General features: G+C 43.9%; 1 protein-coding gene across 1 annotated transcript; it reads left to right on the plus strand.

Moving 5' to 3' along the window:
• Positions 1 to 8,411: 8,411 nt before the first annotated feature.
• Positions 8,412 to 15,168, plus strand: TEX30 (testis expressed 30; the record flags this gene model as incomplete). Its single annotated transcript, XM_082337629.1, has 5 exons — positions 8,412 to 8,449; positions 10,325 to 10,555; positions 12,028 to 12,079; positions 13,601 to 13,806; positions 14,995 to 15,168. The coding sequence occupies exons 1-5, from the start codon at positions 8,432 to 8,434 to the stop codon at positions 15,166 to 15,168; spliced, it is 681 nt and encodes a 226-aa protein (XP_082193755.1). The 5' UTR covers positions 8,412 to 8,431.
• Between the last annotated feature and the right edge of the window lie 722 nt (positions 15,169 to 15,890).

Here is a 15,890-nt window from a genome sequence, read left to right on the forward strand (position 1 = left end):
AAGAGCTCAAAGCAAACCAAGCATCCAAGAGAACGACAAGTTAATAAACACAGTTGGCCACCTAAGACTGATTTGGCCACGTTACAACATTGGGCTAAATCTGATCTTGATCCAAACTGAGGGCTGATAGATCTCCCTTAATCTGGAAGTGATTCATTTTCTTAAGGGTCAAAATTCTAAACTCACTGCCCAGAACATCATTTCCAAACATCAACCCTTTGGAAAATTAAAAAAAAAAAAAAAAAAAAAAAGAAAAAAACCAACCCACAAAACCAAATGCTCCACAGGGAGCATATATTCCCTTTGAAGTGTATAAAATTGCTGCTTTCCATCCTTCCAATTAAATCACAAAACAAATAGCACCATAAATCCCATCCTGCAGATGATCTTTCCCTAGGTTCCCTTTTCACCACCCCTTTCATTAGCTCTGCCCCTGTCCATCATGCTATAAAGCACAAGGCCAAAACCTCGCCATGTGCACCGGCACAACTGGCACAGGCGTGATGCAGTTTGCCAAGCCTGCCTCCTTCTGACTTTATCACCAACTTGCCTCTTGACTCCAGGGACGGCGTGCCTGATGTCATTGCTCAGACATCCTCAGTCTGATCTACTGCCATTGGCAAAGACCTATGAATTCCCTACGGAAACAAGTCCTCCAGCTTCTGAGTGTAATGTTACTATCCTTAGCGTTGTCCCAAAAGGCTAAAGTGCAATGAGCCTTTTTTTTTTTTTTTTTGTGGTTGTTTTTCAGCTAATGGGATTAATTGCAGAAGAGACATGTGAGAGACCTGTGATCTTAGATCCAGTCTCTGAAGTAAATGATTGGGCTTTGCTTGTTGAAATAACCAGGTGATCAAGGCAAGGCTGCGTGTCCCAAAGTTCAAAGGTTAAAACTGGGATGACAAGTCTCACATAAATAAAAGTCATGTGATGCTACAGGCTCTCTGAAATACTCCCCATGGATGAAGTCCTGTGCTTCACCTTTCTTTGAAACTTATTTGTGTCATATAATCTATTGATTTACAAGTGCTGAGGAAAAGAAGTGCCAAACACATCTGGGACTAAAAGCTGTCATGTGGACTCCGGTAATTTGTTGCCCCTGCAGCATCTCGTGGAAGATTTTCCACTTGGCACTAACAGAGTCCTTATAAAAGGAAGGCAGATTTTGTGACATGCAACCCGTAACTTCAAGTGGAGGTCAGAATACCTGACACGGTTAACTTCACATAGCAAGAAGCTCAGAGAAGAAATAGGTCAGGACACATTTACTGGTGTATCAGAGAAGCTCTTATGAGGCTCAGCTTTATTTAAAATGGATTTTAAATGAGCCACATGTACAACGTGAGTGTTACTACCTGCACCATTCCCAAATCTTCTCTTCCAGCCTATCAAAGTCTTTGCAATGGCTGTAAGAGCCACTCCTATACAATTTCATAACAGCTTTGATCCATTAATTTCAGCTGAGTTCCAGATGACTGACCCCAGCACGAGAAAAAAAACTAGCATAGTCTGACCAGGTCCTTCAGCCTTATTCAAAGAGCATTCTTTGTTTGGCCAACATATAATATTCCATTTTCTATGCATCTCTTTTGTACATTTTGTAACCAGAACTACAGAGCACAAAGAGGTGGGGTAGAGATCACTGACACCATACTTAACCGTGACTTTTCAGGTAGCTGTAAAAGATGTGAAGCGCACCGGTAAGAACTGAGGTGACAGTACAGTTGATTGGGATTGGAAGCTCCTGAACAACATTGCTTCCAGCTGGCCTTTCCCTCAGAGGGAGATTGCAGAAAAGAAAGGAGGGTGAATGCAGGACAGCTGAGATGGAAAAAATATAGTACACAGAAACAGAAAGCGGGGAGCTTCTGCTCAGTTGAGAGAGCATGCATACAAGGACGCAGGAAAAGGGTAAGTGGAAGGCTTTTCAGCTAGTGATGTGGCTGGGAACACAGGAGGGCTGTAAGGCAGGACATCGTCTTTCTACAGTTGATTTCTCCTGTACTCAGAAGAGCAGGTCTTGTGAATAACGAGATTTGCGCCAAAGATACTTGACTCAAGACAAATGTCATCTGTTCATATATGCTCAGACTGGTTTTAGATATGGCAGTAAATGCAAGACTTCAAGAATGCCCACCTACTTGGACTACCAAGTGCAGCAAGCTGTGAGCTCCTGAAAGCACGGGTGTGTGGAGCACACACACCGAGATGAATTCACTAGTTTGCTGAGCATTGAGCATAGCTCTGCATGACACCAGAGGATTTAAAGTAGCTGGCGATAGCTATGATGTAAGCGTTCCCCCACCTAAGACTCATCGAGCATAGTCAGGTCATGTCTGAACTGTCCTTTGGGCACACTGTGAGCTAAAGACGGCTCTGAGCAGTACCAGGACTTTTAAAAACCTCTGTCTGGGGCCATCCGTAGCCACATCTGTCAGTTTTCAGACATTTACAGGCTTGTTTCCTTGCTTCCTAACACTTTCAGTGCGCACGCATTGGTAGCACACCACATCCTGTTACATATGTAAATTTATGACAATGTGTAAGTTAAAAGAGGAAAATAAGGAAAAGCCAATAATTAGATCTTTCAGCTTAACTTCAGTTCCTAGGCACTACTAAAGCAAATACACGCTCTTTGTGTACACTGAAATCTACTTAAAGATGAACACTATACAGAATGGATTTGCTAAGTTGTGTCAAACCAAATTACTTTTTCCTCCTACCCCAGTGTAGCAGATTTTGTGAACAGCAGTAGATGTTGACTTTAGTAAACTTTGCCACTGCTTCTTTCTATCAGACTAGAGAATCATAATACAAATATTAAACTTCCAACAGCACACGTGCAAAGCCAGAAAACGCTTCTCAGTGATGCGAGCGATATCCTATCGGAACAGAAGAATAAATCAAAGAGGGTTCCACGCGCTCCTTTCTGGAACTCACTATGTTTAGAAATATACTGAGTTATAGAGTAGATAATGTACTTCTTAAATGTACAGGTAATGTGAGGCTGAGAGGGATTGCTGGAATGCTTTGGAGAATGGGGTTAGAAGGCAAACATCTGCATAAACAAAAGAAATGACCTGGAGGAACGATAACTGAGGAAGGTACGACAGGCATCTGCAGAGCCTCAGGGTTACCCTGCAGTTGCCCATGCTCTGACAACTTATGGATAAACAAAGGGCTTTATTTTCTAATTTGTGTGAATCTGTGCGAGGTAAAGGTAAAGAGAGGTGTAATGTCATTTTCTGCATCTTAGAATGAATCAATTTATTAATGGAAGAAAAAATGGCCTAGAAGCTTGCAACAAGATGCAAAATGTACCGAGTTCCCATATTTAAGGGCTGTAACACAGCGTTTATAACTATAAATAGCCATAATATCCAGATAAGTAATTCACTTGGATGACTGATGACATGACTGCAGAGGGTATCAGTTTTTTGGACTGAAAATTAAATGTTAATGAGTTTCAGATCTTAACACAATGTTCACGATAAAGGTAATCCTAGCAGCAGCAACAATGTTCTTTACCATCCCTAACCATGCTAATCTTCTGAAGAAGCAACAGATAGAAACAGAGTGAAACTTCAGAGTGAAAACATACACGGAATGGAGTTCAGCACTCCAAGATTGTACGAACATGCCAAAACTATTAATTCTTCCCTTGCAGCAGAGGGAGCAGAGAGGTTTGTTCCACGGGCTCCTGGCCAGGTCACTTCACTGTCGGCCAAGGGGAGAGAGCAGCTGGAGCCACCTCCCGCCAGCAGCCCCCCGTGCAGTCCCAGCACCCGAACGAATTGTAACAGCTGCCGCTGGAAAACAAAGTGGTTGCATTTATCATGAACGATGAGGGAATACAAAATCCCTAACAAAGTCCCTGAGAAATGTATAGCATCCAAACGTTGCCATCCAGAAGCACGCGTTATGATGACATTTTCCGTAACTAAAGTAAGGACCTTCCATTTAGCACCGCAACTACAAAGCCAGAAATGTTCCCAAAGAGTCTCGTGCAGTTCGAAAGGGAGAGAAAGTTTTTATGCATTGCACATTTGTTACCTGACGTTATCCGTGCTCCCAGAGCCTGTGACCAATATAATGCTACAAGACACCAGTACTCTGTACATGTCATAGTTTTGTGAAAATCAATATCTAACAAATACACATTACAGTGTTACTGATATCTTACAGTATGGATAGGCTAATTAACGATTGATGGACACAACGAGAAAGCTGAGATCACAGGACAAACTAGAATAATAAAACAATGATATTGTTATCAATGTCAAATGAACAAATCGCCTAATGAATACATTTTATCGGCCTGAATTACAGAAGTACCACTAATAGAAATGGTTTCAGTTTGGTTTGGGTAATTCACCTGACTAGCCTAAGGTCCCAAGGGAAGTTACAGCCAAGACAGTTCCTGATATCACTGGTGGGCAACATCCACGTCTGCAGAACGCGAGCATCTGGCTTGCTCTTCCACCCTTCCCGGAGAAAGCTGTCCCATGCAAACGGCTGAGTTCTCCGGCTCATCGTAAAGACGTGGCGATTGACACACGCCACGCTAAAATCCTGTATTTTTCTGCACGTTATAGTGGCCCTGCTTATCGCCTGCGCATCACGTCCTCCTTCACAGAGGACCTCAAAATCTTTTCAGACCCTCAAGAAGTTCGATGCAATAGTTAAAATTAGCCAGCGTTATGGACATCACTACTTTTTAACTCAGGAAACTATACTAGCTAATCAAACAATAGCTTGCTGATCGCTGTCAGAAAAATTAGTACAGGTGCTTTTGATACCGGTGCACACAGCATGTCCATGTGTTGCTGCGTATCCACATTCTCAGGAAAAGAAAAAATGAAGGGTGTTGGTCAAAAGTCAAGTTTCTAATTTAGAGTGAGAGTTGAACTTTTTAAATAAGTATGTATGTCTCCAGGCAAAACAAGAAAAAAAAATAATTTTGATAGTCTTTTATTAAGAAGTTCAAGAAAAGAAAAAATTGGTCTGTTTCTGATCCCCCCATGCCCTTCAGCCTTTAGTTATTTTGCACTGAAATACAGAAAAAAAATATTATTTTATAATTATTTTTATACATTTTTCTAAACAAATCTATTCTGACACAAGATTAGTGGGAAAGGTCATCTCTGTTGTTCCTATTGCATATAAATCTAAGTCTCTGGTATGAAAAGCTGTATTTATAATCCAAGGAAAAGAACAGGGATTGTCCGATGTGCTACCGAAAGTTAACAGGTTCCAAGTTTAGATGGGGGATAATCTCATTCTTTGATAAACAGCCACTGTTTCTTCAAACCCAGCTGTCTTTGGCATATCAAATCTGTCAGAGGTGCTTACAGCAGCATATAGGTTATTATAACACACAACATATATTCTCACTGGGACATATCAAATCACATACCTTTCATAATTTTCATATTTGATGACAAATTTAGATTATTATGCACTATACATTGTTTTCAGAATAAACTTCTATTTCCAGGAGTGATGTAAGGTTAAAGTTATAAAATGATGCCACGCACCTAAGAAACCATGTTTTCTTAGATGTTTAATTAAAAAAGTTAATTCAGAAGTTCACAAAAGATTTATAATCAGTATTTTCAAAGGTGGGAGCTTAGACTTAGACTCTTAATTCATATTTAAGCATGTAAAGAAAAGCATTATGATTTTCAATGACTGCTGGCAGTGAATACTTCTGGATTTCAGAAGAGTTACTCAGCACACTTGAAAATTAACCAGAATCTACTTATATGTCCCCCTAAAACCACAGAAACCTAATCTTGAGTGGCTAGATATGAAAGTTGCCTACTGTTGCAAAATTAAAAAAACATTTCATCACATTTAAGTCAACAGATTTCATTACACATACAGAAAGTCACAAAACCAGAATTTATCCATCATAAAATACATACCCACGAGCTGGAATCTAATATACCTATTTGTATCTAAAGTTCCTAGCCTTTGACACGTTAGCAATACTTGGGCCAGTATAAGGGACCCTTATCTTCCAGACGGAGAGCTATTGCAGAAAAAGTGTGGCAAAAATAGACTGGTCCGGCCCTATTCCCACGGACCAGAGGATTAAAGAGCAACAGAGTCTCTCCTTCCTCTGCACATTCACGTGTTCATTTGCATTGTTCAGGACCCTAGTGGGTCTTAGCTAGCCTACCTTGACCGCTGCTTATGCACAGAAGGGTTTTAAGTGTTGAAAGGAGATTAGGGCTAAGAAAACAAACAGAGAAAATAGGAAGTAAACTGGTAGCAGCTTGCTGTATGCAGAAAGCATAAGAAAAGTTTTCCAGTGGGAAGGGGTTACACATGGACAGATTTAATAGGATCCACGTTCCACAAGGGCTGCTCTGGAAACAAGCATGTGAATAACCAAAAACAGGAGAAATACAGCAGGTGGACTAAAGAGGGAGGAAAAACAAAAAAAGACAGAATGCAAAAATCAGACCAAGAAAGAACCAAAACAACACCAAAAATATAAGCTATACCAGAGCATGCATGCATCCATCAATTATAAGAAAGCAAGCAATGAAGAAGAAAAAACTAGAAAATTAATACAAAGTTTTCCTTAACTCACTCTCTCCTTTCTTGCATTCCTTTGTTCTGAATTGAGGTTGAGGTTGAGGTTAACTGCCTTGGGGTAACAAATCTTCTCAGTCCCCTTTTGCTAAGTATTTAATTTATAAAGGCTTAATTGGTGTTAAGTATTAAACAGAATAGTGTGGTCTCCACCCAAGATAAGTTAATCTGGCATTACTCTGAAGCATTTTCCTTCCCCTAGTCTGCTGGACTCCCCGAATGTGGGCTATGGCTCAAGGAGCTGCTACCTCAACACCGTTTGCAGTTCAGCTCCCAGCGACCTGAAGCGCATAACAACTCACGCAGGCTGTGCCGGTGGCTTTCACTCAGCTTTATGCTTCCGCATCTCGCTTTAGCTTGACATTTTTTAGGCAAGGTAGAAATTTAGACAAACAAAGCTTCCTATCTTTTTCGGCTTGATTACAGCTAAACTTCTACAAGTGTGTCCTTAACACTCAAAATTTTACAGTAATAAGGCCTGGGCCGGGAAATTGCCCGTGAGGCTGGCAGTCCTCAGACAGCACGGGTGGTCACTGAGGTAGCGGGTGCGTCCCAGCTGCCCTGCCGCGTTCACTTCTCAGAGGGCTGCGATATTCGGATCCCAGCGTTTGACAACATGCAGCCGGCAGAGTGACAGCGAGACGCTTGGAGCACAAGGCAGAGCACGCCTATTTCCCAGCAGGTGAACACATGAGAAACAAAGTTCCACTTGGTGATGGCATCTTCAATCAGCTAAGTAATAGGGCATTTTATATCATTTCATAATTTTATATAAGTTCATAATTTATATGAGTTTTATACACAGATAATGGAAGAAAACATGATCTCTGGCTAAATACCTTGCCATACAGGATTTCAGAAAATTTTTTTTTTACGTATCTGTGAAATACCCAATATATAGATACCACAAGCATTGCTGTAGAATACTGGTGCTGTCTTCCATCAGTTTAAGGCTGTGTTTTGAACACACTAGGTTTTTTATTGTGCAACGAAGCGCAGCGCAGGGGACAGCTGTATGTTGGTGCTTCCAACGGCAGCCACGGAGCCCGCCTCTCCTGCTTGTGAACGCCGCCGAGGTCCAGCCTGCCGACAGAAAACCGGCCTGGTGTCGCTCCGGACGCCCAGCTCATGTTAAGGCTCATATCCATGCTCCTTGAGGCCGGCAAGAACCTGATTTTCCAAGCAATTGCTAAGCGATTTTGTGTCTTACTTCTGAATTTTCACCAGCAGCCTGTGTTTTCCGCTTGTGGATGAATAAAAACTATTTACGGGGAGCGGCACGGACTCTCCAAACAGCACAGCTCAGGCGTAATGAATTCAGCAATTAAATAACCATCATTTTTAAAATTCCCTCTCTAGTCACTATGATTATTAAGACGTTTCTTCTTGATAGACCAACAGTGTTTAAAAATACAGTTACCAGTGCCCGATGCCCGCGCGGTGTGCGCTGAACCACGCAACCTGGCGATTCAGGCACGGCGATACCGGACGGGCCCCAAGTGCTCCGGCTTCTCTCGAGGCCCGGTCCGGGGACCCCCCCGCCGCCTCCCCACACGCCTCGGCCCAGCCCCCCTTCAAACTCCCTCCAGCGCGGCCCCCGCTGCCGCCGCCCGCGCAGCCCCGCCCCGCGCCGCCATTGCCGCTCCCCACAGCCCCCGCGCGCGCCGCCTGCCTAGCCCCGCCCCGACGGGCGAGGGGCGGGGCTTCGCGCACCTGTGGGCCAATCAAGCGCCACGGCAGCCACCCCGCGCGGGGAAGCCCTCTCAAGCGGCGGCGGAGCGGAGGGCTGTCATTCGCGTGACGTCACGGGCGCGGGGCCGGCGGCGGCATGAGCGGGCAGGCAGAGGTATGGCCGCCGTCGTCCTGGCTCCTCCCGCCGCCGTCAGCCGCCCCCTCACGCGTGGAGGGGCCCGGCGGTTCAGAGGCGGGCTGCCCTCCTCGGCGAGGGGCTCGTGAGGCCCCGAGCCCGGGGGGAGCCCCGCGGGGTCACCGGCGGCCGGGGCGGCCCCGGGGTGGCCGCAGGACGCGTGGCCCGGCCCCGCGGCCGCGGCTGGAGGCAGAGCGGCCGCCGCGGGGGTCCGTGTGCCTGCTTTGCCTTCGGATGCGTGAGGTCCCGCAGCCGGTGGCAACTGCTGTTGGCCTCTAAGGGGCGCCCAGAGCGGGGGAAGCGGCGGGGGGCGGGCGTGGTGCCGCCCCTGCCTTGCGGGGAGCGGGGTGGGCACGGCTGCCGGCCCGCCGAGCCCCGCCTGGCCTGGCGTCTTCCCTGGGCGGTGGCCCGGTGGTCAGGAGGCAGCAGCCCGGGCTGTTCAGACTCCTGCCCGTCTCTGTACGCCCAGGCGTGGCTGCTGCCCGTCCCAGGCGTCTGGCTGCCATCCTCTGCCGCCCTCCGCCCGTTGCAGGTGGGCAGAGGGTAAAGGTAGCAGCTCCGGGAGGCCGCTGGCAGCCGCCGCCTCCTTCCCCGCACGCAGCGCCTCTGTAGGGCCGCCGCCAGGGAGAGCCTTCGGGAGGCGGCTGCCCCGTGGAAGTGTGTTTCACCCCAGCCCCGGCGTCTTTTCCTTTTTTGCTTTCGGAAGCTGCAGCGCGTACGGGGGCACCTGTGCTGTCCGGCCCCCGTGCATTCGGCTCGACAGCAGCTGGTCTCGTGCCTCATGCAGCTCCTCGCGACGCCTGCCGCGGCTGCAGGCCCGCCGCCAGCCCGGAGCGGGCTTTGTCTGACCCTAGGCTGTCTCCCCCTGCCCTTGGGGACAGGCCGGCCTTTGACTACATGCCGGCTGCCGCTCCACTGAGTGGTTACCGCTGTGTAATTTGGAAATGCTTGCTGGGCTGTGTCTTACATTTCTGTGGTTTAGGCCGCTAGTTAGAGAGTAAGTGCCTTGCTTATCTTAGAATATCAGTTATACAAATAAATGAAATACATATCTTGTGACATCTGCCGATGTCTATTATTGAACACTTAATGAAAAAAGTCATTCCTGTCATTTTTTTCTTATAGCTGCGTGTAATATCTAAAACTAGTGTATTCAGAGCCATTTTTCATAATACTCTGTTTTGGTCTTTTCGCTATGCAATCGAGCTTGTGCATGGATCCTACAGCTACAGGATTAAACAGTTGCTGCCAGCACGGAGTTCTCTTAATCCTAGGTACTCCATATGGCTCTAGAGACCCAAAGTAATTTGGTTGTAATAAATGTTTAGAGGCTTCCTTAATTCTTTTATTTAATAATGTCTGTGAGAGAGGGGAGATAAAAATATTTTTTTTCACTACAAGAAACTGTAATTATAGAAGAGTTCATATTCCCTATTTATTTTTAAGTCTTATAGAAGAGTTAATTTTTCTTATTGTGGAAGACTTAATAGTCAAGTCAGTTATGGCAGTTAGCTCTTGAATAGCTAGATATAGATATATAGAGAAGGTAAGAAGCATTTCAGTTTATGCCTTGAAGCATCCTTTGAAGCTAGGGACACTTCATTTTCTGATGGAGAAAATAAGGTGTGGAGTGATAAGGTGACTTGCCCATTATTGCATGGAAAATCTTTGAGCCAAAGGTAGAGCTACTCATTTAGTACTCTTAAACAGAAGAAATAAAAGTGGACTTGCAATTTTAATTTCTTTCTTTCTTGTCTGATTTTTCTTCATCATAATGTGTAGACTGGGAACATGCTTTCCTTTTTTTTTTTTTTTTTTTTTCCTTAATTATACTGTTTCTTGTTTCATTTCTAGGTTAAAGTGAAAATACCTTTTGGAAACAAATATCTTGATGCTATCTTTTCTGTCCCAGAGAAGAAATCAAGATATGGAGTGATTCTTACCCATGGAGCTGGAGGAGATATGAATTTCCCTCACTTAGTGTCTTTGGCAGCCTATCTTGCATCCCATGGAGTTCTGTGCCTGAGGTTTACTTGTAAAGGCCTTAACATTGCTTATAGGACTAAGGCCTTCAAAACAGTTGTGGTAAGAAGTGACCAAATTATGCCAAAACTTAGATCCATGGGTGCACAGGATCAAACAAACAAAAAACCCCCAAATCCTGCCTGCTTCTGGCTTTCTTAAATTACTACCAGCTATTAGTCAAGCAGCAATGGGAAAATTAGAAATGATGGTTAGCTGAATGGAGCAGTGCCCATGAGCAGAAACAGCAGGAACAATTTTTATACAGGCAATAGCTAGAACAGCTGCAGCAAATATGTGGGTTTGAGGTCGGGGAGAAAAAGAAAAGCTTGAGAAAAGGATGTGAAGAAAGCAAGGATATTTTGTGGAAAACCAGCTGGCAAAAATGAAGTATTTAGGATGGTAACAAGGGGCAGGTGTTCTGGGAGGGCTTGGTGAGGGGAGGAGGATTAAGGGATACAGCTTTGGGAGTGGTTTTGAGAGGAAGGAAGCTGACCTGGGAATTGTGCTGGGTCTCTGAGGATTGGCAGCTGGGAGAACAAGCCTTGGGGGAAAGAGTAGGGGAATCTGGGTCACAGGAGGAGTTGAAGCAAAAGAGATTGGGAGTAGCATGTGGGAGCCCTAGAAACTAAGTAGTCTTTGATTTCCAAATCAGTTTAAACTGTTACATGCATGTTTTTATCTCTTTCTGCTGCTGCTACATTACTTGTTCTTATATACCTAGATTTATTTGTTAAAATGAGCAACCTTTTGTTGTAATAGTATCACCTTAGAGTATCCTCCTGTTCTGGAGGGTGTAGGAAAGAGTGGGAATTTTCTCCTGATCAGCTGCTTTTACTGGGGCGTGGGAAGGTACCTTGAGCTCTTTGCATCGAGCATCAGACATTTTTATCGGGGAACTAAGTCCAATTCTTAAAATTTGTATAATGTTATTGTAATTATATGTACATTAATTTGAGGTTAGACTTTGCTAGCTTTAATGGGGATCTGTTCTCTGTTCTTTTTTGAAAAAGCATAATGTTGTTAGTGCGTTTATATTAATGGGCTGCTGTGTAAAGATAATTTAAAGGCCTCGATTGCATCTGATTAGTTATCTCCTAAAACTGAAAAATTTGTTGCTGAATTTTATCTTCTCTGTTAGACATAAATGATTGTGTCTTAAACGTTGAAGGGCATTTTTGCTAACTGACTTTGCCTTCTGATGGGCTAAGAGTGTGCATGTGGTCTGTTACTAGAACTGAGTTGATACACAGTAACCATTTCTGTTTTGGTAACCTGATAGGGCATTTGAAACTTTAGACTTGCTGAGAACTAATGTGAAATTGCTTATGTTTATTATGTTGTTACTGCAAAATATTATGAAATCATTTGTGTGAAAAAACAAGGTAGCAACTTGTATGTATCTGTTCTTTATTTAATCTGCAGTGCTGAAAGAGTTTCCCATTTTGTGTTCAGTAGCTACAAACAAAAATATCCCCACCTCTCCGCTGCCTTAGTTCTGACTTGTAATGTTTCTCTTTGTCTCATTTCTTTAGGAATACTTAAAGCTTTCTGATGATTATAAACTTTCGGGTGTCTTCCTTGCAGGTATTGTTCTTGTTACCTATAATTTTCTCTCTTACACTGCCTCTGATGATAGCAATCTGCAATTACTTCATTTTTTAAGTCTGTCCCACTTTGGTAAGAAGTGAACGAACAGATGTGGATGGCAGGTGTCAGTCTGAGGTGGGCGCTAAAAGCTTGCTGTCTAACTTGGGAACAAGCTGAATAAACTCCTGCTAGTCAGTATTGCTTAGGGAGAGCACTTCAGCTATCTGCTGGGAGGACCCCCTTTACAGAGAGCTGAATGCTCTGTGATCTGCATTAATTGATTAGCAGGCCACTGACTGCAGGTGCCAGGCCCACTGACAGATCTGCGTTGGGGTGCCTGAATGCTGCCAGCCCCACAGCTGGCCGCGGCTCTCCCGCGGCTGGCTTGAGCAGCGCTGCTGCTCGGGTCGCAAGTGGGAACATCCAGCCTGCGGCTTTCACCCATGCTCTTGTGGGAGCGCGGCTGCCTAGGCCTATTCACCCTCCTCGGGATGCCACAGATCTTCCTCCAGAAGGAGGAAGGAATGAGGAACAGACGGAGTTTTCTAGGTCCCTTGGGAGAAAACTTCCTTGTCGCTTTTAAGTGACAGGGCATGAGTTCTCTGATAATCCATGTGTACTCATTAACTGCGGGTCTTGAAGAATTCTGGTTACTGGTAAATGGAAATCCACTTTTCTAAAGCAGGTTTTGGTAGATAAAACCTAGTGGCAGATAGAAAATCAGTTATATTATGTGAAAAAGGGAAGTAGATGGGTGTGATTAGGAATGACGTGATATGGGAAACCCTGAATGTTCTCTGACTAAGCGAAACCAAATCTGCGCTGAGGCAAGTTAATCCCACTGGAATCGGCTACTTCTAACACTCAATTACAGAGCATTGTCAGCTCATATGCCTCTTCTTTGAGGAGGTATTTTGATATCCCCTTGCTGTTACTGACTGATGTCATGCTACAAGTTCACACTTTATTATTTTTTTTTTCCCCCCTTCTACTTTTACTTTTAGGCTGAAGTTTGAGGTGTGCATAAACACTTGCTGGATTTGTTTTGGGAGTAAGGCATATAAAACTTTGTTTTTAGTTTAGGCTAGTTGGTTTAGTTAAGATTAAGGTTGCATGAAAAAAATGATAAAAGATAACAACATTGCTATCTGGAATTTCAAGGGTCTGGAGCATAGGACCTGTCCCTCTCTTCCTCCTGCCCCCAGGATGGGCTGTTGTTCCTTCCAGTATTGCAAAGGATCCTCTCCATTTATCTCTTTTTTTTTTTTTCCCTCCTTCTTTTTTAAATGAGGATTTGAAAACATAATATAACCAGACAACTATTTTAGCAGAAAATGTTGAAATTAGGATTAATATTTTTCATGGAGTAAATGAATAAAAGCATCCCTAGCATCTGGTACTACTGGTAGGCTGAAATACACTCAGCTGGGTTGTTTTTAGGAGTTGTTTACTCAAACAGAATGTAGATGAGATGACAGCAGATACACTTTTTTCCCTTTATTTTAACATGGGAGAAAGGCCGTTCCATGGGCTCACGAGCTGCCGCCTCTGTGATACGTCATCTTAGCCAGGAGGATGATGATGACTTCATTCAAGGTCTAGTATGTTTATCTTACCCATTGCATCGACCAAAACTTCAGTCCAAGTTCCGGGATGAAGATTTATTATTTATCAGGTGTCCGGTGCTGTTTGTCTCAGGATCAGCAGATGAGATGTGTGAAAAAGTGAGTACCCTTGTAAATCCTGCTGTGAAGGGGCAGTATGCAGGCATAGGAATGAGTCTGAGTGATGTCTGTACTGGTATACACAGCTGTGACTTTGATTAACAGCCTTCTCTAAATAGATACAGGTCTTCTGAAGGAAGCCTTGGGTAGGAAGCTTCATCGAACATGAGGAAGCCTGGGCGTGCTTTCTTTTGCTGCTTAAAACTTCTGGATCATGCTTGATCATCCACTTTAGCAAACTTATCTTTGGGCCACTAAAATACTGCTAATTTAAATATTTTGTCTTTTTTGGTAGGATAAGATTGGGCAAATTAAAAGTGGCCTGTGGAAGGAGCGAGTTAATTGCTATTCTGTTTTAACCATTTCAGGTTACAAAACATAAACACTGTGCTGTGCTACCAGTCCACATTTGTCACGTTTTCATGAGAAATTCTAGCAAAGCAGTTCTACCAACAAGTCAGACTTCTGTGGTAGAAAGTGGTATTTTTGTAGAGATGAAGAACAGGTGTGCCGAGATCCGAATACAGTGGTTTTCTGCCTTGTTTCCTTAGAAATAGGTATCTGTTGTTCTTGAGCAGTTCAGCTTGAATTTGGGACTGCGTGCAATTGGCATTTTCCATGCTTGGCAGTTTCTAAGGAGTCACAATGCTTTCGTGAGGAGTTGTCACCAACAGAAGTCAGGCTAGCAACCAGCAGGTCCTCGGACTGCCCTCTTTATGGGGAAAGACTTTCTGAGCTGGTTCTTGGATCTGTTTGCCGAGAAAGTTGACCAGAGTCTAAGCCAGCCTCTAGGGAATTATATTGCTACTCTGCCACTGTAGACAAATCTGACGTAAGAAGTTCTGTCATTTTACTGTTAGTACTACCCTCTGGCAGCAAGACTGCATTCCTTCGTCCTTCCCCCTTTGCGGGGAAGGAGCCTGCACAGGGTTGTGACCTTTGCAGTTTTTAAGTTCTAGTTTTCTGCTACCCTGTGTCTGAGTGAGGGCTAACCTTTGAGCAAATTCCACTACTGAACACAGTATCATCACGCCTTTTCTATCAGCATGTTTTTAATGTGCATGCAGATCCATTTTGTTTTTAAGAGCTGCCTATTACGTGTTGCACAAGCAACACGAGAGACAGCTGTGAGTTGTGCAGTTTGTAGCAGCTGGTTCTCTAACTTTTTCATTCTTATTTTCTCCATAGCAATTACTGGAAGGTGTGGCAAGCAAAATGAAAGCCCCTAAAAAAATCCACTGGATTGATAAAGCAAACCACGGGATGGCAGTCAAAGGACGAACAACAGATGATGTCATGGAAGAAATAAATGGACAAGTTTTTTCTTGGCTTAGAGAGATTATTGAACTGGAGGACAAATGATTCTCAATGTTTAAGCAGTATCTTCATGTGGCTTTTCCTAAATGCAGCAAATTAGAGTTTGTTATTTCTGAGAGATGTGTTTTTTAAAACAGGTATTTTCAGAGGTCTAAGTGTAAATGCAAATAAAACATTTTTGTGTGAATGAAAAAAAAATGTGCAAAACAATAAAGAACTTTTTAAAGGAAGAACAGAAAATGTACCGAATATTTAATACCATGGCAGCATTGTTTTCTGTGTTTCTATGCAAATAACTGTATGTAACACTCGGTGCTCTGCATTAACAAGTAAATGCTTTTGACTGATATTTGAAGTAATATACTGGAAAGAATCTATTTTGACAGAAAACCTTTACATGTATTTCATTTCTGAGTATATTGCTGACGCTATACTTGTTTGAAATGAAAACCTACCGCTTTGTAGGATTCTGTGAGCCCATCCCCTGAGGCTGGCCAGCGTGGGTTTTACTACTCCGGATGAAGCACTTGGTGTGTGCTTGCGGCTGCAGGCTTCCCCGCTATGGGCTGTGAGCAGCCTGTTGCTATAACCAAAGGTTATAGCAGGCATTAATTGCTTTCAGCCAAGCCATCAGCGAGTATCAGCTGAGACGCAACGGCTGGTTGGTCCCAAGAAAAGCGTCTTGGGTTTGTCTCCTGAGATGGCGGGCTCATCTCTACTGCCACGAGTGGCCTAAAACCTGCTCCGGCCATTCTCCATCTTACGGC

This window comes from Platalea leucorodia, assembly GCF_965183815.1.
Source record: "Platalea leucorodia genome assembly, chromosome: 2".
Classification (NCBI taxonomy): Eukaryota; Metazoa; Chordata; class Aves; order Pelecaniformes; family Threskiornithidae; genus Platalea; species Platalea leucorodia.